This window comes from Lethenteron reissneri, chromosome 56 (genome assembly GCF_015708825.2).
Source record: "Lethenteron reissneri isolate LAM-NWPU_2019-01 chromosome 56, ASM1570882v1, whole genome shotgun sequence".
Taxonomy (NCBI): domain Eukaryota; kingdom Metazoa; phylum Chordata; class Hyperoartia; order Petromyzontiformes; family Petromyzontidae; genus Lethenteron; species Lethenteron reissneri.
In genome coordinates this window covers 9,192,500-9,216,535 of record NC_083834.1, presented here as the reverse complement: position 1 = coordinate 9,216,535, position 24,036 = coordinate 9,192,500, and the positions used below count along the sequence as shown (strand labels likewise).

The 24,036-nt window shown below is 47.4% G+C and overlaps 2 protein-coding genes across 2 annotated transcripts in view; one reads left to right on the top strand and one right to left on the bottom strand.

Moving 5' to 3' along the window:
* Positions 1-621: 621 nt before the first annotated feature.
* Positions 622-8,443, bottom strand: LOC133357119 (uncharacterized). The gene is made up of 5 exons (XM_061574911.1): positions 8,341-8,443; positions 4,182-4,350; positions 3,275-3,321; positions 2,467-2,517; positions 622-1,036 (listed from the first exon to the last, which is right to left on the bottom strand). The coding sequence occupies exons 1-5, from the start codon at positions 8,384-8,386 to the stop codon at positions 693-695; spliced, it is 657 nt and encodes a 218-aa protein (XP_061430895.1). The 5' UTR covers positions 8,387-8,443; the 3' UTR covers positions 622-692.
* A 15,178-nt stretch (positions 8,444-23,621) lies between these two features.
* The window catches only part of GTF2E1 (general transcription factor IIE subunit 1), a 38,751-nt gene continuing 38,336 nt past the window's right edge, over positions 23,622-24,036 (top strand). The window contains exon 1 of the mRNA XM_061574630.1: positions 23,622-23,724. The gene's annotated coding sequence lies outside the window, so the exon portion shown is untranslated. The remainder of the gene's footprint in view (positions 23,725-24,036) is intronic.

Sequence of the window (24,036 nt, the reverse complement as noted above, 5' to 3'; positions counted from 1 at the left end):
TGGGCGTGGGCATGACATCGCAAGGGGGATTGCACCGTCGCCTCTCAACAAATTCGATCTCTCGACGGTGTCCAGCATTCACGGCCCCCTCTTGTAACCAGGTGGAGAGAGAGCACCGCTGAGGCGCATCAACTCCTCGGATGAACTTTGCTGCAAGCGAGAAAGAGGGCCCACTTTTCGTAGGCGGGTGGGTGGGTGAGTTGGATCTCGTGAAGTTGGTGCGGTCGCTGAACGTAGCGAGCTGGCACACAACACGCCTTGGCTGGAACTTCAGGCAACAATGAGATATTATTTATTTGTTAATGTAAAAAATAAAGCGATTTTCTTTTTCCTATACTTTGCACTCCTATCGTGTTTTTCGCATTGTGTTTGCTGCTGCAATGCTCCTCGCCTGCCTCTGATATCTGTGAAAAAGACCTTCATGGCTCATCGGATTCCTCTAGTATTAATAAATATGATTTATAATGATGATTTGAAGGCCTCACTAATCCTTCAAAACTCTCTTTTCAATTTACCCCTTCCTAAAAAAGATTTTCAATGTAAATAAGGACGTTTTGGAACGCCAAGGGCAAGAGGAAACAAAAAAGAAAAGTGCTTCAAAAACATTTGGCCCCGCTTCGCCTCTACGTCACCCGGATTGCGTCGCCGAAATTCGACCACCGCGCGCGGGAACGCCGCTCCCTCGGGGAGGTTTAGCTTCGACTTCTCCTCGGATTCGCGTCCAGCCAGGCATGCAGGGCTTTCAACGCATGGCCGATATCGCCGTTGGCCGTGAAGATCTCTGCTTGTTCGCTCTGCAGATTGACGGCCTTGCCCCTCCGCGCCGAGAGCAGGACGTAGGTCTGGTGTTCAGTCGGATCGGGGCAAGGGCCTCCTCGCTCCTTCGGCAAGACGAATGACCAGGGCTTGTCGTCCGACATCATCTTCACCTTGAGGTGGTCCTTCCGTCCCTGCTTCCACACCTCCGCGAGGGCGTCAAAGCGGACGTGGTTACACTGCTCGCCGGGCAGCGGGGGTCGCAGGGTCCCGATGGTAGCTGTAAAAAATGAAAAAGGTAAAAAATGGGGTAAAGAAGGTGAAGCAGCAAGCATTTGCCAAGTGCCTGCTCAAGCCACTGGCTGAGGAATGGCCTCCTCAAGGAGCGTAAATCATCATCACGCGAACTCCGGTCATCATAAGCCATCGTCACGTGAACTAAAGTCATCATAAACCATCATCACACAAACTTCGGTCATCATAAACCATCATCGCACAACCTCCAGTCATAGTCCTCGCAGCAGCAGCAGCATCAGCGGCTTTTGGCTAAGCCATCGAAAAGAACGATCACCGCATCGCTGCGTGCTTTCAGATGCGCTTCTGCGGCCGTCTGGAAAACTCTTACTTTCAATGGTAGGAAACCACTGGGGCTATGCACTTTAAATCATCAAGATTGAAAACTCATTTCTTTAGAACTGCTTTTTGTGTTTGAAGTGCTGTCCTTCCCCCCGCGCCTCCGATTAGCACGGTTGGCTACGTACGGTACAAAAGGAGTTCAACATACATCGACTAGAAGGAGTCTAAAAGAGTTCATCTTGAGGGTAATTTGGCCTACCCTTGCACCCTGGCTAGAAGTCTGGCAAGACATGGAAATACCCGAATTCAACCCCAACACACGTGACCTGCTGGTCGGCTAATTGTTAAATTAGGCCTGGCCTTTTAAGTTTCCCTTTTTTAGTGTATCAGATTTTAACAAAAAATATATCATCCAATTTTAGATTTTATTTAATAATTTCGGATTTATATGTATTGCAATCCCCCATGTTTCGGAAGCTAAGCAGGTTCGAGCCTGGACAGCGCTGGGAAGGGTGACAATGATGCTTATACTGGTTGTGATTGGTGGCTCTGGGATGATGCTAGGTGGCATTAGGCAGAGGTCAGTACAGAAAAATACATTGTTGTGCACTACTTCTATCCTCCCACATCTCTACTCTCTGCCTTCACAAACCCGTACTCTTCCAGACCGGCCATGGCCCACACTGCATGGTGAATCTCTCATCCAGCAGTGGGTTGACAAAAGAAGCGCTTTTGCACGCACGGCGTACACATTTAGGATGTGCAAATCAATAGCGACCTCTTATCGGCGTGTGGCAAAGGGCAACATAAATTGCCCAATATAAATTGCCCTTTCCTTGACTGAATTGAAAGTTTGTCCACCGGCCTCGAAGCGAGGCGTAGGGCCAGGTTTTTTTTATTTGAAGCTTAACTTGTGGATATTTGTCACGAGTAGGGATTTCCCCATTTCCCCCCCACCACCACCCCCCCCTCAAAGTTCCCTTGCGGTTTGGTTTTGGTGGTGGTGGCGGCGGTGGTTGTTGTGCTTTACGAAGCGAAATTTGCGGTCCGCGTAAGTTAATACAAATAAAGTAAAGATGACGACATCCAGAGCTGCGGCGTCCGAGGCTGCGGGTAGCGTCGGATGACACTCACCGAATTTGTAGCGCTTGGAAGAGATGGCGTGGAGTGGCTGAATACCGTCGCCTGGAAATACATCAGAGAGCGAGCGAGAGAGATTTACAGTCAGCTACGCACGAAGCACCGTAAATATGGTCTGTGTATGTAATCCACGCATCACTGCATTGCGATAATGGCACAGACTGTTTACATAAATAAGCATAATCAATAATAATAATTGTACGTGACAAAAGGTATCCAATGAGCATATATTATCATTTCACGGTACATTAGGTGGAGGTGCGGGTACATTTGAATTTGTTGTGTGAAAACAAAGTAACTATGGCAGTTTAGGGTCTGAATCAGATGTATTTACATCGTCTGTTTTCAAAATTTGGAAAACCCTTTAGGTTCTGGCAAAATACAGGCTAGCATAATCACAGCAGCAACAGCTGTTGCCTGTTACGTGTTAAACGCGTTACTTTTAACTGGAACCCCTTCGTTACATTGTCATTTACCGTATTACTACGACTACGACGACTGCGTAGGATTTCGCGGTAGTTCAGCAACAGCCAGGAGCTTCTCTTACTGTGATACCGATGGAGCTTTCAGCTTTCAGTATCTGTGACGGACGACGGCACTGCCCGGATAGGCTGACGCAAGCGTGGTCGTTAATATTTCGAGAATTTTTTTTTTGCCGATTCTCAAAGGGGATTTTTTTTGTTGGCATGCTCCTTTTATTATCTGTGTACGTTCATACAATGTCCTTTTTGACAGCATACATTTAATTTAAATCAGAGTTAATAGCTCAATGTGGCCCCAGGTCCCTTGATATGTCGTTTACCTGCTTGGATTACCACGCGACATTCAGACAGGTAATCCGATGCGGATCTGAAAGTGAACACAAGAAAGCGAAATAAATAAGCAGGCAATAACATCTCCTTCACATACCCTATATCTCTCTGAACGCACGAAAAAAACAGCACACAATCGCCCCTACGGCCTTCTGGGAGTGTAACGTCTCCGCAGCATTGACTCAGCACAAGCAGCAAACTGTGGACCGGCTTCGACACACAGCGTCTCACCAGCCTCCTTCAATCAATGCTGGCGAACTGCCAGACGTTTCAGTAAGGACTCTCTCTCTCTCTCTTTTCAGCCGAATTAAGTATTTAGGATTATTTTTTTCATCAGCCAGGACAGTCACATGTGTGCAAAACGAACGATAAATGCCATTGTGCGTTCCTTAATGTCGTATGATATATCGTAAATACGTCGCTATATCGTGGCAATACCTCGCTGATCTCGTCAAGGAGCATAAACCATAACAGCGAACTCCGGTCAACCTCGCAGCAGTGGCGGCATTTGGCTGCTAGCCATCGAACAAAGGCCGTCTGGAACGTTCTTCCTTCCGACAGTAGGAAGGCACTGGAGCTATGCATTTGTAAATCATCCAGATGGAAAACGAATTTCTTCCGAACTGTTTTTGTGTGTGTTTAGTTTGTTGTCCTTCCGCCTGCACCGCCGATTAGCATGGTCGGCTACGTATGGTACAATAGAAGTTCAACATACATATACGAGAAGGACTCCATGAGAGTTCTTCTATTTTGGCCTGCTCTATCACGCTGGCCAGGCCACCTTTGGAGATAATGGGAGCACCCGAAATTGACCCCAGCTCCCGGTCGGCTACGTACGGCGCGAAATAAGTTCACCATACGTACGGCGAAGCCCACCCAAAGTGTACATTCCCATACCTGCTGCACAACGCGCCATCGTAGCAACCGTACTTCTCCTTGGCGTAGATCATGTCATTGCAGCAGATTTCACTCTTCGTGGAGTACGACTTCGTTCCGCAACAGGACTTGGCACCATCGCTTAGGTGAACTTTGCCGTAGCACCCCACGGGTTCACTGGCAAATGTGCCTGAGAGGAGCGGGGGGGGGGGAGAGTTGGAGGGGGTTTGCAGGCGGGAGATCACAACGTTGCAATGTTATAGGAGGGCACCACATTTCTGATGAAGCTCATACCTGCCAACCCCTTATCAGTGCCCTACCTTATTACAGACCAATTCAGACCTTATTGGTCACCCCGTGGCCCTTATACATCTCAACGTTCATCCTACAAAGTCCCATCACAAGGGAGAAACACAAACAGACAAAAAATAGTTTTTTTGCTGCCCGTATTGAAACGGCTGTACACCACATTGACCTGAAAACTCAATTTCCCTGTACAGGAGGAATACGTGGTAAACCCTGTGGGTTGACACGGTACGGAGACTCAACCACAACGCTTTCGGAGCTCCCCCTCCCCTCCCCTCCACCAGCCCGGCCCACTTTAACATGACCAACCCTTTTTTTTTTTACCTGAAGACGGTTGCTTGTGTTGCGATCGAAACGTCGTGATTATTAAAAATGATTTTTCTATCTACGTGACTTTGGGGCCGTCCATAAATGATGTCACACGATTTTGGACGATTTTTGACCCCCCCCCCTCCTTCGTCACACGACGTCACAAAAAGTCAGACCCCCCCCCTCAAATATGACGTCACAAAGCTCTGCCCCCCACCCCCCCAAAAAAACCACGCTTCAAATCGCTTTAAACTATTGTCATTGTAGTGCGTATTTAATGTGGCGCTGCACTCTGATGTTGTAGGAGAAAACATTTATCATAAATTATATTTAATCAAGTAGAACATGTCGTCTATATTTACTTAAACTTGCGAATTTTTTTATGTGACGTCACATTTCTCACCCCCCCCCCTCGTCACAAATCGTCACAAATGTCTGACTCCGCTCCCCCCAGGTGCGTGACGTCATTTATGGACGGCCCCTTTACCGAAAGACCCAGGGCATGACCAAGTCCACGAGACTACAAGACCCCGGCCCACCGCGCGTAGCCCCGCCCACTGCCAGGGTAGCCTATCAAAACCGTGCATATTTACTGGAATAAACGTCTAACGGTACCAGATAGGCATCTGTGAACAGACATCTTCACGGCTCATCGGATTCGTCCAGCATAGACACATATTGTGATTCAGATCCCGGGCTTTAAACTGAGACAAAGCTCCTGAACCGTCACGCGGGGAGACGTGGAGACGGACTTTCTCAGATCGGGACTTACCAGCCCACGTGGGCATTTGGTCGCCGGTCAGTTCTGTGAACGGCCTCGATGCGCGACGTCATCCCACACATTTAAAAAAAAATTGTTGAAGCCCTTTCCTAACGTGTTGCGACATCGTCATGGTGTCACGCGTGTTAATCTGCGACAGCTTGATTTTAAAATTGCATCCTCTTTTTTTTACCTATCTCTTTCAACGGGCACGTCCTGCACACATCCTGTGCGCATCGCTTTTGTTACTGTAACACGGAGTAGACTTTCGCGGCCAATTTCATCCGTAATCTTGTTTTTTTTGGGGGGGGGAGGGGATCGCGTAAATATAAATATGTTGTTAAACCCCCAAATCTGTCTGTCCGCCTGATGATGCTCGTTGTTATTATTGGCGAAACGTCGTACTCAGATTGTAAATATTGTGGCTTGGCTCTCCATCACACCGGTGTGCTGTACTAGTACACTACACTATACACTACTATACACTACACTATACACTACTATACACTACACTACACACTAGTCCTGTACTAGTGCCGAACTGGTACGGTCTGTTTACGTGAAACACCTTACTAGTTGGTTGTGTCGGGTGGTGGCGGGTTTAACGACACATTTATATATTTACGCGATCTAACCAAAAAAAACTATGTTATGGATCATTTTTGTTGTTGTTGTTGTCAATTCCACTGCTGGATGACAGCCTTCACATCCCGTGCAGGTGGGTCATAGCGGTTTATGTGGAGCATACTTCACCACGCTGGTCAGTGACGCTTTGAAGAAGGCTTGGGGACAGCAGAGTACATTTATAAATATTTTTGCTGTAATTCTCTCCTACTGACAATGTAGCCTCGCAGCCAGCCCATAGCCACCTGACTTTTTTTGGGTTTTTTTTAACACCCGTAGTGGTCACCCATCCAAGCCCTATCCAAGCTCAGGGTGACAGGGGCGGTATTTGACCGCTACTGGCGTTAGCCGGCGCCGGGGATTGAACTCGGGTGTCGCTGGGTTGCCTCGCGTCGCGCGCTAACCACTGGACCGCCCCTTCGCCCACCACGTGCGCATTCATGAATGAAGCCATCATTGTGGAAATGGCAACGACATTCCACTTGAATTTCCTGTGCGCTGAACGCACAGATTCTTTATAAGGTTGCAACAACGAACGGTACAAGAAAAGACGATGGGAGTGCAAAGTATGAGAAAGGTAAGAAAATCACGAAAAAATGCATCAGTACACAAATTCAGAAGCTTGGGCAAAGGCAGCAGAACACAGCAATAGCGGTGCTAGCACACACCAAGACGACACGCAGTCCCTGAATAATATCTCACGTTACATTTGTGATTATCGATACGTGAGCAAGGTAGGTTGCGGGAAGGCATTTCACGATAAAGTGTTTTTTTTATAACTGTGAAAACTAAAATGTTGATCGCACGTGTCCGCCCGTATTTCTCGCCGGAGGCCTTATGCTAAATCTGTTCACGCCCAGTAATTTACCGACAATATTTCACGGACATATTCGTGCACAGCATGAACTTCTGTGAGACTTGCCTGATGCAATCTTGATTTGAAGCTTTCGTGATTGCAGGAGTCCATACTCTTTGGTTCTTTCGGTAAAGTCACGTAGGTAGAAATTAAATTAAATAAATCACGACGTTTCGACCGCTTGTGTTGCGATCGAAACGTCGTGATTTGTTTCACTTTATTTCTAACTACGCGACTTTACCGAAAGAACCAAAGAGTATAGTTTGCCTGATGCACTTTCTATAATTGAACAATCGGTATACATACGGAGCGGTGGTGCAATGGTTAGCGCATTGATTTTATGAACCGTCACCCGATAGACGGGTCGCGTGCGTTGGGTAGAAGTGTGGGCACTCCCTGTCTCTTCCTAGTAGTTTGGCCAGTGTGGAAGAGTAGACCAAAATACTTTGTGCGGCAAGTAATCTAAAAAATAGACCCCATCACGTTGTTCAACTACAGTTGCAGAAACGAATTTAACAAACACTCACCCATGCACGCACGTACGCACGCATCGGTCCGCCAAGAGTTTACTTTCTTACTCGGCAATTTCAAACGTGAGCGGCTTCTCGTTCAAATAAACCCAGAGAGTGCACGAAAATTGTTTGCACACAATCAATACAAAGGTACTCAACGATTACAACGATCACAAAATACGCAAAGCGAACCTATCACCATCCTGAACAGCAAAAACACAAGGTAGACTTAATATTTGTTGCAATAGAGTACACAAGGAAGATGTCTATTCTACGATAAAACGTCTAGAGTATTGTATCTGTTGCGCGTGTGTTTCCATAGCAAGATATGTTGGTCTGCTGATGACAGAATACATGTGATGAACACAACCGCCCAGAGGAAATAGAGCGAGACACAGGCCATGCAAGTGGCAAAGACGTGGAGGCGATGGTTCATGGACAAGGAGTGAGTGAAGAAAGAGGGCCCCACGAGTAGAGCGGGGAATAGTCTTAGGTTTTTTCGGTAAAGTCACGTAGGTAAAAAAACCATAATAATAAAATGAATAGTAATAAATGAAAATAACTCAATTAAATCACGACGTTTCTGTATTATTGATACAGTAAATTTAGCTGTGACGGTCCCACCTGAAGACGGAGACTTGTGTTGCCTCCGAAACGTCGTGATTTAATTGAGTTTTTTTTTTTACCAACGTGACTTTACCGAAAAAACCTAAGAGTATGAATCCTTGCAGTCACGAAAGCTTCAAATCTCGAATGGAGAGGGGGAATACCAGAACGAGAAAGAAAAAAAGCCACCGGCATGAATTGACTCACCGTGGAGAAGTTGGAGAAACAAGCAGAGCGCCAGGAACAAACGCATCTTAAGTCTTCGGCCGAGCAGAAATAATCACGGCTCACCTCCTGTGCAGCGCGTTTTATATACACGGGGCAACACGTGGGGCGGCCTGCTGGGGCCTTGGGGTGGTGACGACTTCAGGAGATGCCATTGGGGCTTTGCTCTTGCGACTGTGCCGAGGGACTTTCCTCGAGGTGGAGGTTGCAGCCCGCACGTAACACCCAACGAAAGGCGATGACGACGACGATAATGCGATGTGGCGAAAACGGTATATAAACAAATAAAAAGTTACATATATAAAAAAAACTACACTTCACGCCGATGCTTGCGAGCCAATAGACGCGCACGCTGAGTCGCGGCGAGAGGTGGGGGGCAGATTTTTCGAGGAGGGAATTCCCCGTCGTTCTAAGGCGTTTGTACGCGAAGACTTGTTAGCGAAATGTTTCACCAGCGGCTTGGCAAAATAAACAGTAGTGCCGATACCGGTATATCGTGCGATGGATACATGTGAATATGCTCATTCATTTTAAATTAACTTTTACAAAGGTACTTCATCAGCTGAACTTAAGCGATTGACAAATGGGTACATTTTATATATACACACACACATATATATCGTGGCGTTTACTTGTCACGAAGATAAAAACTTAAAGAAGGTCAAGTTCAAAGTAAACCCGTGTGCTTTTATATGGATTCATCAATCCATTAATATGTTTCTACACATACACATTACATCCGCTCGTTTATTTAATAACAAACATATCAGCGAGTGGGGCTTACGCAGAACACATCACATCTCCGGTGTTGTCAAGTTCACGCACGGGACTGATGACGCACCCGATATGACCCAACAATGCTGTAGCTATAGAGCAGGTCATCATCAGAACACTCTCATCAGCGAGATGGAGTGTGGCATCACAAGATCGTCGCGGTTGGTGATTGCCTGGGAATGCTTCCATTAAGCAGTGGATCGAACATGGCTCATGATCTTCTTGGTTCTTTCGGTAAAGTCACGTAGAATGGAAATAATAAAAATAAAACATAATTAAATAATTCTCACGACGTTTCGGCCACAACGCAAGCAGCCGTCCTCAGGTGAAGAACAGGTTGGTCGATAAGACAGTCAGCCGATAAGACAGAGTCAGCCGAAACGTCGTGAGAATAATTTTATTATGTTTTATTTTTATTATTTTATTATTTCCATTCTACGTGACTTTACCGAAAGAACCAAGAAGATCATGAGCCATGTTCGATCCACTGCTTAATGGAAGCATTCCCACGCAATCACCAACCGCGACGATCTTGTGATGCCACACTCCATCTCGCTGATGAGAGTGTTCTGATGATGACCTGCTCTATAGCTACAGCATTGTTGGGTCATATCGGGTGCGTCATCAGTCACAAAAGCTTTAAATCGAAATTATGGCTCATGACCATGATGCTTGCTGACCTGCCCCGACTGGACATCAGTGAACAAGAGCTTCACAGCTCATCGGGTTCCTACAGCGGTCTAAATAAAGATTTTGAGGAGCAGCTTATGCTCTGCTGTAATCATTTTCTAGTTGATAAAATGGGCACCACTTTGAGGCAACCAATTAGTGCGCATCGCCTGGTGATCCCTACCATAGTAATGTGGAATTTCCACTATTTTCGCAGGGCCAGCCAAAAATGCACGGGCACGTCTTCATCGTCCGTCTGAGCCGGGAGACACTTCGAGTTTGTCTCTCCGCTCAAACGTTCGTACCACACAGAGGTCAAATATTTCTTATCCTGGCGTGGGGAACTGTTTCCTTTCGGAGGGCGGAATTTGACACGTACAAACCTTTTCTTGGTTCTTTCGGTAACGTGACTTTACCGAAAGAACCAAGAAGATGAATCCCTGCAGTCACGAAAGCTTTAAATCGAAACATCGGTATAACTACGAAGACAAAGATCCCCCGTGTAGCCTTGAAAGACCGTTGGGGCAAGTGCTGTTAGCGAGCACCTTTGAAGGCCGGCACGGCACACGAGGCTGGTTGGCAGCACAACCCCCTGCCGCCTTTGTCTTCCTCGTGGCGATGTTTTTACGCACCGCACCAGGTACTCAATTGAGGCTAAGACGACCTAGAGGAGGCCCATGACCGGTTCAGATATTCGTCACTGGTGTTGGCCCGTGAGCAGGAATCGAAATCTGGCTGCCGGGTTCCTATAACTTTGTACGCATCGGCAGACGCATCAGTCACTGAAAAGGTGCCGTGAACATTTACAGCAAATTGTTGCTGCTAGTGAAAAGTATTCATCTCCAGTACCTGAATATTGGCAGCTAAGATGTGAAGTGATGGATAAACGCCGTTTATAGCTCATTAGTTTCGTGTGGCCCCGGGCTTTATGAATGAAGTCACCTGCTGAAAGTGAACCCTGGGCACTAAGTAACCCATTGTATGCTCCTCGTGTTATGTTTCATACTCGACTTTAGGTATGTGTATCAACGTGAAACCGAATACGCCCTCATTGTATGATGTAGCTGTAAATACACGACTTTGCTTGCACGATACATTGTAACTTCGATTTTTATTTTGGAAAAGCCACCGTCAATGTCACGGCGATGATGGGCGTCACGGTGGTGAGATGTTAACTACCTCGCCTGGTATACAGGAGGTCGTGGGTTCGATCGCGACCCTGACGCCTGCTGCTGTATATTTGGAGTTTGCATGTTCACCTTGTGGCCGCGTGGATTTTTCTCCGGGTCCTCCGGTTTTTCCCTTCACATTTCGAATCGTGCGTTTAGAGTATTTGGCTGCTATAAATTCCCACGTGATGATGATAAGCCACTTCGTGGAGCTATCATTTGTGGCCAGGTAGCTTCTGAAAAATGAGCTTCATAGCTCAGTGGGCCTTATCTGATAAAATCAAATCATAGTTTGTCATTTGAGAGTGATGGCGATTGCAAAAAGACTGATACAATGTCGTCTGGAAGACGGGGGGCATAATATTTCTTTCCAGCCGGTCTTAAATAATAGGGCCACGGTTTTTGTTAATTGACTCTTTGGAGCCGGTGGTCTAAAACAGCGCTGCGTGCATTGGTGCACACACGGCGTGGTGCCCGTCACGTGACGTGCCACCCAGCCAGACGAAGACCGTTGGTGCCACGTCGCGCGTTTGCTGGGAATGCGCAACTGGCGGACTGATCAGGTGGTCAACAATCGCAGCTTTTCCCCTTTGAGAAATTACCGTTTTTCCTCGGATGTAGTGATATTAGTCGGGCATGCCCAGGCGTGCCTGGGGAAGTCATTTTTGGCCGCCGGTCGAGGTTTTCCCCTTGTTACGTAATCGAGTCAGAATTGTGGTAGGGCGGGGTCGGGGTGGCAGCGTCCCCCATTTGCTCCAGATATCGAAAGAAACATGGGTGAGTGTCAAGACAGCCGTTATGGCTGCCAGTTGGTGCGAAATTCAGACCTCCCCAGGAACCGTGGCTGACGCAAGGAGGTTTTTCAGGTTCGTTCAATGCAAGCGGCAGACCCACTCCCACGTCTACACTCTAATATGCCACCTCCAAAGACGAGGAAGGTGCGGTCAAGGGATGGTTCTCTATTGGTCAACCATGTTATGTATGCGTATGATCTGGTATTTGCCTCCTACTCTGAGAAGGAGATGCAGATTCCACTGCTGAACCTGGAGCATGCTACTAAGAGATAGTGCCTTACCATCAGCCCCACAACAACAAAGCACCCGCCTGGGTATTTTATGTCATCTAAGCTCCCCTCCCTCAACTCCCCTTGTGCGATGGGGCAGTTGTGGAGAGAGTGGAGAAGTTTCTGTACTTGGGCAGAGTATTCATGACCAGCTCCGGTTTGGCAGCCGAGTTTTCATGCCGAATCAGTCGAGCGGCACTATCTTTTCATCAGCTGCGTAACGCTGTGTGGAAGCTACGTGACCCGTCGCTCCATACAGTTATGACCTCCCTTCTCTATGTTTGCAAAACGTGGAGCCCTCTAAATTAGCATATGCGCCAATTTGAAAGATTAATCGAACTAGATTGTGTGAGGAGTTCACTTATCCTTGAAAGATCTGGACAGAGTCCCATCAGTGAGCTCCTCCGGCATGGGAGGCTGCACTGGCTGGGTCATTTAGCCCGCATGTCCAGCCACCACATGCCCAAAACAGCTTCTATTCGGCCGGATAGATGGAGCTAAATATGCACGGCACAGGCGAGAGAACAGATGGACTGATGTCGTACAGAAGGATGTAGAGTTGATTGGACTGGTACCAGCGGTGTCAAGATCTGCCTCTGTGGAGGAGGTTCGTGAAGAACGCGTTTGGGGAGTTGGAAGCAGTCGCACTCCAGCAATAACGGAGGGCAAATGAGTGACGCTCACAACAACCAGTGGATTGCCGGACGGCTAAAACGCAGAGATTTGGCATAGTGGGGAGCAGAGTTGGTGCATCTGCGAGCCATCTCAGTCAATCCAGGGCATATGAGTCTGTTCCGTGATCTCCTGCCACTGAGCCTTCGACACTCCACGCAGCCTCTAAGTGCACCTAGCCTGGTACAAGCGCCGTGCTGACGTCACCACCACAGAGCGGTGGATGTTGGCTGTCATGGTTAGGGACTTGCCCTCGATATCAATGGGTTGCCCACGTCTTGGCGACTAAACCAGCGACAATGATAGGTCGTAAGCCTTTTCGGACAACGCATTGTGCGACCTCCGCCGAGACCACGGAGTCGGTCAGCAACAAAAACTCGGGAGAGTTAAGAGCACGTTAACCTCGCTGTCTTGCGTTATGCGCTCCCCATACCCCCCTCCCCACCGAGCCGAGAGGCGGCTTTGGGCCACGGCGGTGCGGGAACTCCGCTCATCTGCTCGAAGCTGCCCCGAGAGCAGGCGAACCGAACGGGTCGGTCACGCGCTCGCTCCCCAAACGCCTTGCGCGCCCGTGCAGATCGATCACGATCTCATTCACGTGCAGTAAATGCGCAACGCACGTTAAGGCACCCGGTTAAACCAATAACGCCACTCACGCCTTACAGAATCTGAATATAATAATAGGGGTTTCCCCCTTTTTTCTGGTAACAAAACTGAAACCTTTTTACAAGAAATAATGTGTCATTAACCACAATACTTGTGGTCAAAATACAAACAAAAACACACTCTGATAATATATGCATTGTGCTTGAAACTGATTGGTCGACACTAGAGACGGCTTTCTTGTGAGCCTCGTCTCAATTGGTGCTAGACCAGAGGACGCCAAAAGGCGTACAGCTCAAAGACGATGCACTGCAAAGTAATGAGGTCTCGGGGTAAGCATCTACATCATTAGACCTCCTTTGATAGTGCATTGTCTTTGAGCTGTACGCCTTTTGGCGTCCTCTGGTCTAGCACCAATTGAGAAATCCGTCTGTGGTGTGGACCAATCAGTTTCTAGCACAATGCATATAGTATCAGAGTGTGTTTTTTGTTTGCATTTTGACCGCAAGTATTGTGGTTAATGACACGTGATTTCTTGTAAAAAGGTTTCTGTTTTGTTGCCATAAAAAGGGGAAAACCCCTATTATTATATTTTGGTACTGGCAAAGGAGGTCTAATCATGAAGAATCTGAATGTTTACTTATGCTCCAGGAGCAATCCGATTAGCTTTAGAGTTCCTTTTCACAGATGTCAAGTAGGGGCACGGGGTAGGAACGTTACAACAACAAACAGTACAACACACACGATAGTCGTGAAAATTACAAGAAAGTTAAACAAATCTCCCAACACACAAACACAATACAAATGCAACTAAACCATCCCCATCCTACCAGGCAAAGTCCACGGAGGTATTAATTTGTTTTTCAGAAGCGACCTGGCGATCACAAATGACAGCTCAACAAAGCGGCCCGTCGTTTTGACATTCACAGCACCAAAACAATCTGAAAAATATCAACGCATTGCAGGTCACGTGATCGCTAAATAAGTTATATACCTCCGAGCACAAAGGGCGCGTTGGAAAGCGTTGCGGAAATCCATGCTACGTGCATGATTTTTTTTCAATAAAAATATATATTTAACGCGTTCGATTTGAGCTGTGTGCGAACGGATTCTACTCCGGTGCAAAATGTTTATGGGGTCGAATACAAAAAGACGAGCACGTGCTCGTCGCGGTGGCGGACGGGGCTGATGTGACTGCTTGAAACCGGTCGTTTTGATGATCTCACGTTGTGATTCTTAGGAGGACATATTTTCGTTTTGTTCAACAGTTAAAATGTAATTCGCATCAGCGAATCGTGGCGTCAAGTGCCGTCTCCGACTTCTCTGTCTATTTGACCTTTCGATTGATGTGCTATGAAGAAGGGCCAATGTCCGAAACGTCGCCTATTATAAACTGTAGTCTCCTAAGAAGGCCACAGTGTTATTGACAAATGTGTGGAGTTTTTTTTTGTCTATGGGGTTTCCCTTTTGACTGACAGAGTCTCCTGTGGATCGCGTTCGTGCTGTGCGCAGCAGCGATCGTCCCTTCTTAGTAAACGTGCAACGTTGGACGAACGTTTGTTTTACAGATTTTTACAGATTTTTTTTTATCATCGCCTTCCATTTACCCCTTTATGTCCTCGTGAATTGGGTATAAAGCACTTTATATCTTTTTTTTATTTAAGCACTCCTATTTAAGTGTTCAATAAATGTCAGCAATTAACCCCTCCAACGAACCGCATGATTGCGAGTCGGCTAGCGAGCGCGCAGTTGACAGCAGAGTGCACCAAAACCAGCTACTGACGCATTTATTGCTCTCAGGCTTCTGCCAACTTGCACCGATCAAATGGGGTCGAGGGGTCCAATAGCCCGCACGACCAGCACTGGGCGGTGGAGGTCCCTTTTCCAGCAGTGGATTGACCAAAGACATCCTGCTGGACATCCGTGAAAAAGAGCTGTATAGCTCATGGGAGTCGCCTGTTTCATTTGATCTCCAGGCGCGGCAGTTCAAATAATTGGGTCAAGACTCTTAAAAGCTTCCGCCTCTGACTTCCCAGCAGTATAAACTAGTACTGGTAGGAACCTCCTGGTTACACCAGCCCACAGCGGATTATTGTGTCCGCCCGTCCGTCGTGCAGAGAGCGGCTGGGTGGGGAGGGGAGGGTGGGGAGGGGCTGGGTGGGGAGGCTGGGGAGGGGCTGGGTGGGGAAGGTAAGGGGAGAGGCTGGGTGGGGAGGGTGGGGCTGGTTGGGGGGTGGGAGGGGTGGGGCTCGGTGGGGAGGGGCTGGGTGGGGAGGGTGGGGCTGGGTGGGGGGTGGGAGGAGTGGGGCTGGGTGGGGAGGGGCTGGTCACCCCGTGGTGCCCTTATAAAACTCAACGTTTATCCTACTTACGCCGGCTTGTGCCCGCCCTCACAGTCGGGCATATTAGCGGAATACACCACGCCGCCGGTGACCCTGGCCATTGACCGAGCAACCCAACGTTCCTACCAGCTCCCTCCGCAGGAGGAATGTGTTTAAACCACAGATCAATCGGTCGGGTCGCGAATGGTGGGGTAAAGTGTGAGTAGTCCCGCATCTTCCAAGACGTGGGGCGAATGTGGAAGGGTTAGGATACAAGACCATCTGGATACATTCTTGAATTCCCTCCAGTTGAACGTTCGTCTGCTAGCAGCGGCAGGAGAAACAAAACGAAACTATATATATTTTTTATTTTACCAGGTAAGGCCCACTGAGCTATATATCTCTTTTTCAGAAGCCACCTGGCCACAAATGATAGCTCAACGAAGTGGCTTGTCGCGTGGAAATGCGCAGCAGTCAAATGCTCTAAACGCGTGACGTTGATTCTAAATGTGGAGGGAAAACCCGGAGGACCCGGAGAAAAATTCACGCGACCACGGGGAGAAAGCGACACGCAGACTCCCAATATACAGCAGCAGGCATCAGAGTCGGGATCGAACCCACGACCTCCTGTAGACCAGGCGAGGTAGTTAACACCTCGCCACCGTGGCGCCCAAGAAATTGCAGGGCTGCACCTTTACCTTCACAAATCTCCCCACCTCAGAAAAAACAAACGATGGAAAGCTGTATATAACAGAAACATGGATTAATCACCACCGCGATACACAAACAAAAGTCCCTTAAATCTGCTGCAGTAGCTGGGCAGATGGGCGATGCTGATAAGCCTGACTGGGGCATACGTTTTTGGCAGGAATTTCCATTACATAACTGATGGCCTTGTACGATACAATGCGATATGCACTGCTTTCAAAGCGAAAAAATAACATAACAGTGGTCAAGCACAGATGGAGCTAGGCAGAGTGTTCGTGTTTCCTGTGGCGACACCATACCCGCGTTAATGACGTGTGACTCATGATCGAAGTTGTCACGCGTGACACTGCGTCAAGCAATACGCGTTTACAGTGCTGCCCACCAACAGCCTCGTGTGCCGATCCGGCCTTTAAAGGTGCTCGCTACCAGCACTTGCACCAACAGTCGTTACCATTGGGATCAGTCCACCGCGGGGATGACAGAGGCCTCCGAAAGCTGTCTTAATCACCTCGCCTCCATGTTGTGTAATAATGACCCAACATCTTCTTGGTTCTTGCGGTAAAGTCACGTAGAAGGGAATTAATAAAATAATAAAAATAAAACATCATAAAATATCTTCTTGGTTCTTTCGGTAAAGTCACGTAGAATGGAAATAAAAAAATAAAACATAATAAAATAATTCTCACGACGTTTTATTTTTATTATTTTATTATTTCCATTCTACGTGACTTTACCGAAAGAACCAAGAAGATGAATCCCTGCAGTCACGAAAGCTTTAAATCGAAATATAATAAAATATGTTTATTTTTATTAAAATGTTTATAAAATAAAACATAATAAAATATGTTTTATTTTTATTATTGTATTATTTCCCTTCTACGTGACTTTACCGAAAGAACCAAGAAGATGAATCCCTGCAGTCACGAAAGCTTTAAATCGAAATGACCCAAGACTGACTGGGATGGCTCGCAGATGTCTGCTGTGCGCCGTGTTCCATCCATTGCCCGTCACTCCGTTGTCGGTCTCGACCACCGGTTTATCACCCCCCCTCCCCCTTTCTTGGCGACACGGCTCGCCCAAGACCACACTCGCTTTTCTTGACAGTCACAAAACGATGGCAGACGCGGAAACTTGAGTCCGTGCCCATGCCGGACATCTGTAGGTAAGAAGAGCTTCTTCGCTCATCGCATTCCTCCAGTCTCGGTGAGGATTTCGTGATTCTTCAAAAATGAGTAACTCTCCGCTCGCGGTCACCCAGAACGGGGCCGTGGACGCGGCTAACGACTCAATGCTGCGCGATTCACAAACACGAAGGGAAAGCAGGTGGCAACGTCAGGGCGATCCAACTCCGCTGCTCCTGATGCAATCATCTGGCTCAACCACGGCAACTTCCTTTACGTCGACGTCAGCCACGCGACGAAGAACTACAGACATGGAGAGGACATGGATTTAAGGGAAGGAACGCTGGTTCCAGACATGTTGACTTGTCTCCTTGTGCGCACGTGCGTGTGTTGAACTTCTTTCGCACCGCACGTAGCGGCGGGGAAGGACAATAAACACATCGTTGGCCACCGAACACACAATTCCAACATCTGGAACGTGCTCCGATCTCATTATAATGCTCCCACTGCTACGCTACCCACCGTCACCAACCCGCACAAACCTGCGCGGTGAAGTATGGTGAATTAACCTCCCCCCACCACCACCACCGTGTCTCGCGTGTTGTGTGGAGGCCCTCATCCAGCAGTGGATTGACAAAAGGGCTGTGTATGTATTGACGAAAGGGTAAGTGAATAATATCTTGTTTTGCTTTGGGAACCACATCTGAAACATGAGCTCTTGAATACTGACCGTTGTTGATGCTGTAAGGTACGGGGAAATATATGGCAATGACGTGATAAGGGAATCTGTGAAACCACAGGTCGGTAATGAAATAAATAAATTTGTTGCCGTTTCGGAATTTTTTTCTCTCTCTATTTTCGTCGTTTTGTTTTTGACAGAAAGAGTGACGTTTTGAAAATAAAAAAACACGTCTCATCAGCCACACAGTCAACTGCAGCCGGGGAAAGGTGTGGAGAAAGCCAAAACACATTCACCGATGGTGTAAATGATGAAACAACGATATCAGCACATGTAACGATTAAAGAGGGGTGTAATGTCTTATTGGTTCTTTCGGTAAAGTCATGTAGAATGGAAATAATAAAATAATAAAAATAAAACATAATAAAATAATTCTCACGACGTTTCGGCCACAACGCAAGTAGCCGTCCTCAGGTGGAGAACAGGTCTGTCGAGGAGACAGAGTCTGAATGACAAGCCCCAGGCTTGGAGCGACTGTTTAAGCTGGGATGGCGCTCTTCGCCCCTCCATCCAAGCTTAAATAGTCGCTCCAAGCCTGGGGCTTGTCATTCAGACTCTGTCTCCTCGACAGACCTGTTCCCCACCTGAGGACGGCTACTTGCATTGTGACCGAAAGAACCAAGAAGACGAATCCCTGCAGTCACAAAAGCTTTAAATCGAGGGGTGATATGCTCCGGGTTAAGCTGAAAAAATTCCCTTTTAAAGTAAATAAATTAAATAACTGCGACTTAACACGCTGGCTTTCGCAACCAATATCATCCATATAATAGATGTTTTTTGGGGAAGATCGCATACGTCTAAAATATATTAATCCGCGATCTAACCCAAAAACCTCTATTATGGATAACTGCGACTTCTTAACAAAATATGTTATTTTGTTCCACCAAAAACATCAACGTGCAGTGTAAAAATAGCTCGTTTTGCCCCGATGCGCACGACTTGCCCATGAACAGGGTTGAGTTAAGCTTGACACCTGAGTGGGCGACTGCGGAGCGATTCGCGCGCTGCGCTACGAACCCGGCGGCCCGAGTTCGATTCCCGTTCACGGCCACCCCTAGGTCGACTCAGCCTCAAACGAGTAACTTGTGTGGTGTGTGAACATCGCCACTGGGGGGGCAAAGGCGGCCGGGCGTGGTGAATCCAAGTCCCGGGCGAAGCCGGGTAGTAAAGCTAGTATGTTATAAAGGAGCCCTAAACAAAAAAAACCCACATAAATATTAAAACACACATTTTTTACTTGCATAGTGAGGTAATTGTATGTTTTCATTTGCTATACAGCCAGATAATATGACAAATCGCTAAACACCCAGTCGTTCATAAAAGTTTAAGGCCGTATAGTACTGTAGTACTAGAGCAAGTGCAGAATCACTGAACCGGAATTGATAGCTTGAAAGCATTTAGCGCGGGGCCCTTGAAAGTGCGGGGCCCGTAGCATCATCTGTAGCTACTTGTGCGAGTAGGATAATCCGGCACTGCACAGCGATGGCTATTATCATAGTGCTGCAGCGGTTGCGTTTGAAACACGACTAAGTTAAGTGTATCTCTGTGACGTTGAGTCTGTTTAAGCAGGTGAGAACTTAGAAAAAACGAGGAGAGAGCCTCAATTGCAAGTGACCTGACGCATTAGTCTGCCAGGAGCTGGGCAAAGATTGCCTTGTGCAAGCTTCATTCCGTAATTTGCGGTGCAAACTCGGACCCTGACGCCAAAACAGACCAATGCCTACATCATGCGAATGCCAGGGGGGGATGGTAAACGTTCACCATAAAGTTGGCGGTGAGTCGGTGCGGTATTTATTGCGCTCCTTGCACCCGCGGTAATAATCAGGGCGGCCACTGGATTTAGAACCGTGAACATCTCTTACATTCGAGTTGGGATCTTCACTTAAAAAAAAAATTCTCATTCAGGAGGTATTTGCTATTTTTTACTTAGACACTTCTTACCCCATCCACGCAGCGATTTTTGGCTGGCCATCGAACAAAGTCGGTCACCGCTTTCAGATGCGCTTCTGCGGCCGTCTGGAACGCTCTTCCGTCAGATGTTAGGAAGCAACCGGAACGCACTTTTAAATCGCCACGAAAAAAAAAATCGCATTTCTTTAGAACTGCGTTTTGTTTTTAGTTTGTTGTCCTTCCCCCGCACCTCCCATTAGCACGGCTGGCTATGTAGGGCAACACACATACAGGACATATATTGATGTAAAGTTCCTTGAGGTGTTATGAAATGCACTATATAAGCTGTAGTTTTTATGATTAAAGTCCCGACTGCAGTATACATCTGCCACATTTCAGCTTGCTATGCCTGAATATAAAAGCAATCTGTGATATGACGAGTTCATTATGTTCCACGTGCTATTAGGATACCATATAAAAATTGGATTGTCATGCGGTCATTTCACAAGAATTGTGTTTTTTGTTTCTGTCAAGTATTGCAACATTTCCGGACGTGCTCAATAATGCGATGTTGGGATTTGTTTGTTGTTTGTTGCCTTCTGCTGTTCAAAAAGCGTAACATTGTAGATTTTTTCCTCCGAGTGGCCAAATATTTTCAGTCAGTCCGTATTGGTAGCCACGTTCAACTTCAAACCATACAAGCTAAAGGGGGAAACAAAAAACCCCCAGGCTTCAATCATTGCCCAGAGATAAGTTCACATCACCATCATCATAGCATTATCAGCACCTTTGTAATGGGAATTCTCAGCTGAGAGATTGTAGACTTATCACGATGCATGTAGGCTGTCACAAAGTAAACCGTAAAAAATGTATACTCTTAGGTTTTTTCGGTAAAGTCATGTAGGTAAAAAATAATAGAAATAATAGAAATAAAATAATAAATCACGACGTTTCGGAGGCAACACAAGTCTCCGTAATCAGGTGGGACCGTCACAGCTAGATTTACTGTCTCAAGTGAGGCAAAATTCCAAGAGTCAAGCTCTTAAATACAAATTTAAGGGGGGGGGGGGGAGGGAAGGGGGAGGGGGTTATCTGAATGTGGAAGCCTATGAGTGGAACATGTGTAGTGACATGGAATGGGTCACTATGTAGCATAGCGCTGGTTGCTGGCAGAGAAGAGGATCTGCAGTTGCAGCAGCCCTGACTGTGAGCAGGTCACGTGATAAGACAGAGAGAGGGATGTAGGGGAAAGGTGATAGAGGGGGCACGTGAGTAGGTTCTAGAAAGGGGGCGTGGCCAGGGCGGAGCGAGGCCACGCTGGGAGGATAAAAAGTGACTCCGAGCAAAGTTTCGGGGCTGTTGCCTGGAGTGGGATCCCATCGTCGTTCTGCTGGAGTCTTCGTCACCGTCTGCGTCTTCACCATCTCGGCGTCGTCAGTCAGGCAGTCTGCCAGCTGTCCTGACTGAGAGTTGTGGTTACCTCTTGTAACCTGTGAAGGCTATACCTACTATAATAAAAAAAAACTTTGATAATATATGCATTGTCTTTGAAACTGATTGGTCCACACCAGAGACAGCTTTCTTCCTCTGGTCTAACACCATTTGAGTCGAGGCTCAAAAGAAAGCGGTCTCTGGTGTGGACCGATCAGTTTCAAAGACAATGCATATATTATCAGAGTGTTTTTTTGTTTGCATTCTGACCACAAGCATTGTGGCTAATTCAGACATGATTGCTGCTTTGTTGCTAGAAAAAAGGGGAAAACCCATTCTCATATTTTGGTACTGGCAAAATGAAATAGGTCTGTGTCACCGCGCCCTTACAAATTGCACACGCATCAATGCAATGAAAACCACGTCGCGGTCTGTTTTTCGCTTGTAAGTTTCAGATTTACTGCAATACACCCGGCATTGGACGGGCAAACGGCGAGTAAACAGATTCCTGCGGAGGGAGCTGGTAGGAACGTCGGGTTGCTCGGTCAATGGCCAGGGTCAACGGCGGCGTGGTGTATTCCGCAAATATGCCCGACTGTGAGGGCGGGCACAAGCCGGCGCGAGTAGGTTAAACGTTGAGTTTTATAAGGGCACCACGGGGTGACCAGCCCCTCCCCACCCAGCCCCACCCCTCCCACCCCCCACCCAGCCCCACCCTCCCTACCCAGCCCCTCCCTACCCAGCCCCTCCCCACACTCCCTACCCAGCCCCTCCCCACCCTCCCCTCCCCTCCAAACCCTCCCCACCCTCCCCACCCAGCCTCTCCCTTCCCACCCAGCCCCTCCCTGCACGACGGACACAATAATCCCCTGTGGGCTGGTGTAACCAGGAGGTTCCTACCAGTATTAATAGATTGCCTCCTGCTCCTAGTGTCTCTTGAGTGCATGACTACAAAGTATGGCAGCCGTGTCCAGGCCATATTTATCAAACATTAACAAATAGCTGCGTGCCACATACACACAGTATACTTAACTCTTTGCGATGTTATGCCATTATATTTTAAATTGTTTACATTACTTCACCGAACATCCGAGGTTGTCGATTGACACACGTCTATATAAGCCAATACAACGCATGCCATCCATATACAAACATAAACAAATATATATATATCAGTTTATGCAGTGAATCATTACATTTAGGGAGCGAGAGGTTGCCAGTGAGCTGAAAGAACAGAGATGCAGAATCGTAATCTTCATTGATACTGCAGGAGGAATCCGATGAGCTATGAAACTCTTCTTCACAGACGGTCCAGTCGGGGAACGGGGTTTGGAACGTTACAAACAACAGTCACACAACAAAACACACACACACGACAGCACTACAATGTACAAGAAAGGTTTAACATATCATATTCTTAGGTTTTTTCGGTAAAGTCACGTAGGTAAAAAAATAAAATGAATACAAGTAAAATAAAAATAAAATAAAAATCACGACGTTTCAGAGGCAACACAAGCTTCCGTCTTCAGGTGACCCCGTCACAGCACCGAAAAAACCTAAGAATATGAATCCTTGCAGTCACGAAAGCTTCAAATCTAAAGTTTAACATATCACTAAAACACACACAGGTGGGATACAGGTAAGACACACACGGAACGCATCGGCTTCTTTGGGTAAATAAACCCATCTTTCATCTGTGTGTGTGCGATAACATCATATCTATATCTCTATCGTAGCGGGGATAATTCAACTATAAATCGCCGGCTCACAAGTCAGCTGGAATCTGCACGTGCGTTTTAAATCTTGATTTGAAGCTTTCGTGACTGCAGGAATCCATACTCTTTGTGGTTCTTTCGGTAAAGTCCCGTCGGTATAGAAAAATAAAATAAACCACGACGTTTCGGGCGCAACACAAGCGTCCGCTTTCCCACCTGATGACGGATGCTTGTGTTGCGCCCGAAACGTCGTGCTTTATTTCATTTTATACCCACGTGACTTTAACCGAAATAACAAAAAGAGCACGTGCGTTTTGTTCTGCAGAAACAGCGTCAAATCGCCGCGGTCCCCCACCCCCTCCCCCCGTCCGCACGAAGGCCCCGCCCCCTTCCCCAGGGACCGCAGGCGCTGGTTACGGTCCAAGCCAAACGCGTGTCGTCGCTATCACCTCGCCGAGTGAGTTGTCGTCAAAGCGCCCTCTATCCTCGCGGTAAGTCTCATTCTGTGCGTGTGGTGGCGCTTAACGCCTCGGTGAGGTCGACCGTTCAATCGAATGCCGGAGAATAATTCCTGCAGTCACGAAAGCTCCAAAATTAAGACTTAATACACCCGTTGCTTTTGGCTCGACTGGCTGTGGTGCTTTGTCTAGGCCTCAATGGGTATCGCTTGGCCCGTGCGTGGTTTAAGTTGTCGCGTTTGAGAGGTTTCATTTCTCGCGGTTTCTTTTGTTGTTGTTGTTGAAACCGCCGATGTTGTACACTTCACGCAGCGCCACGACACGTGTCTGCGGAATGTTTCTCGC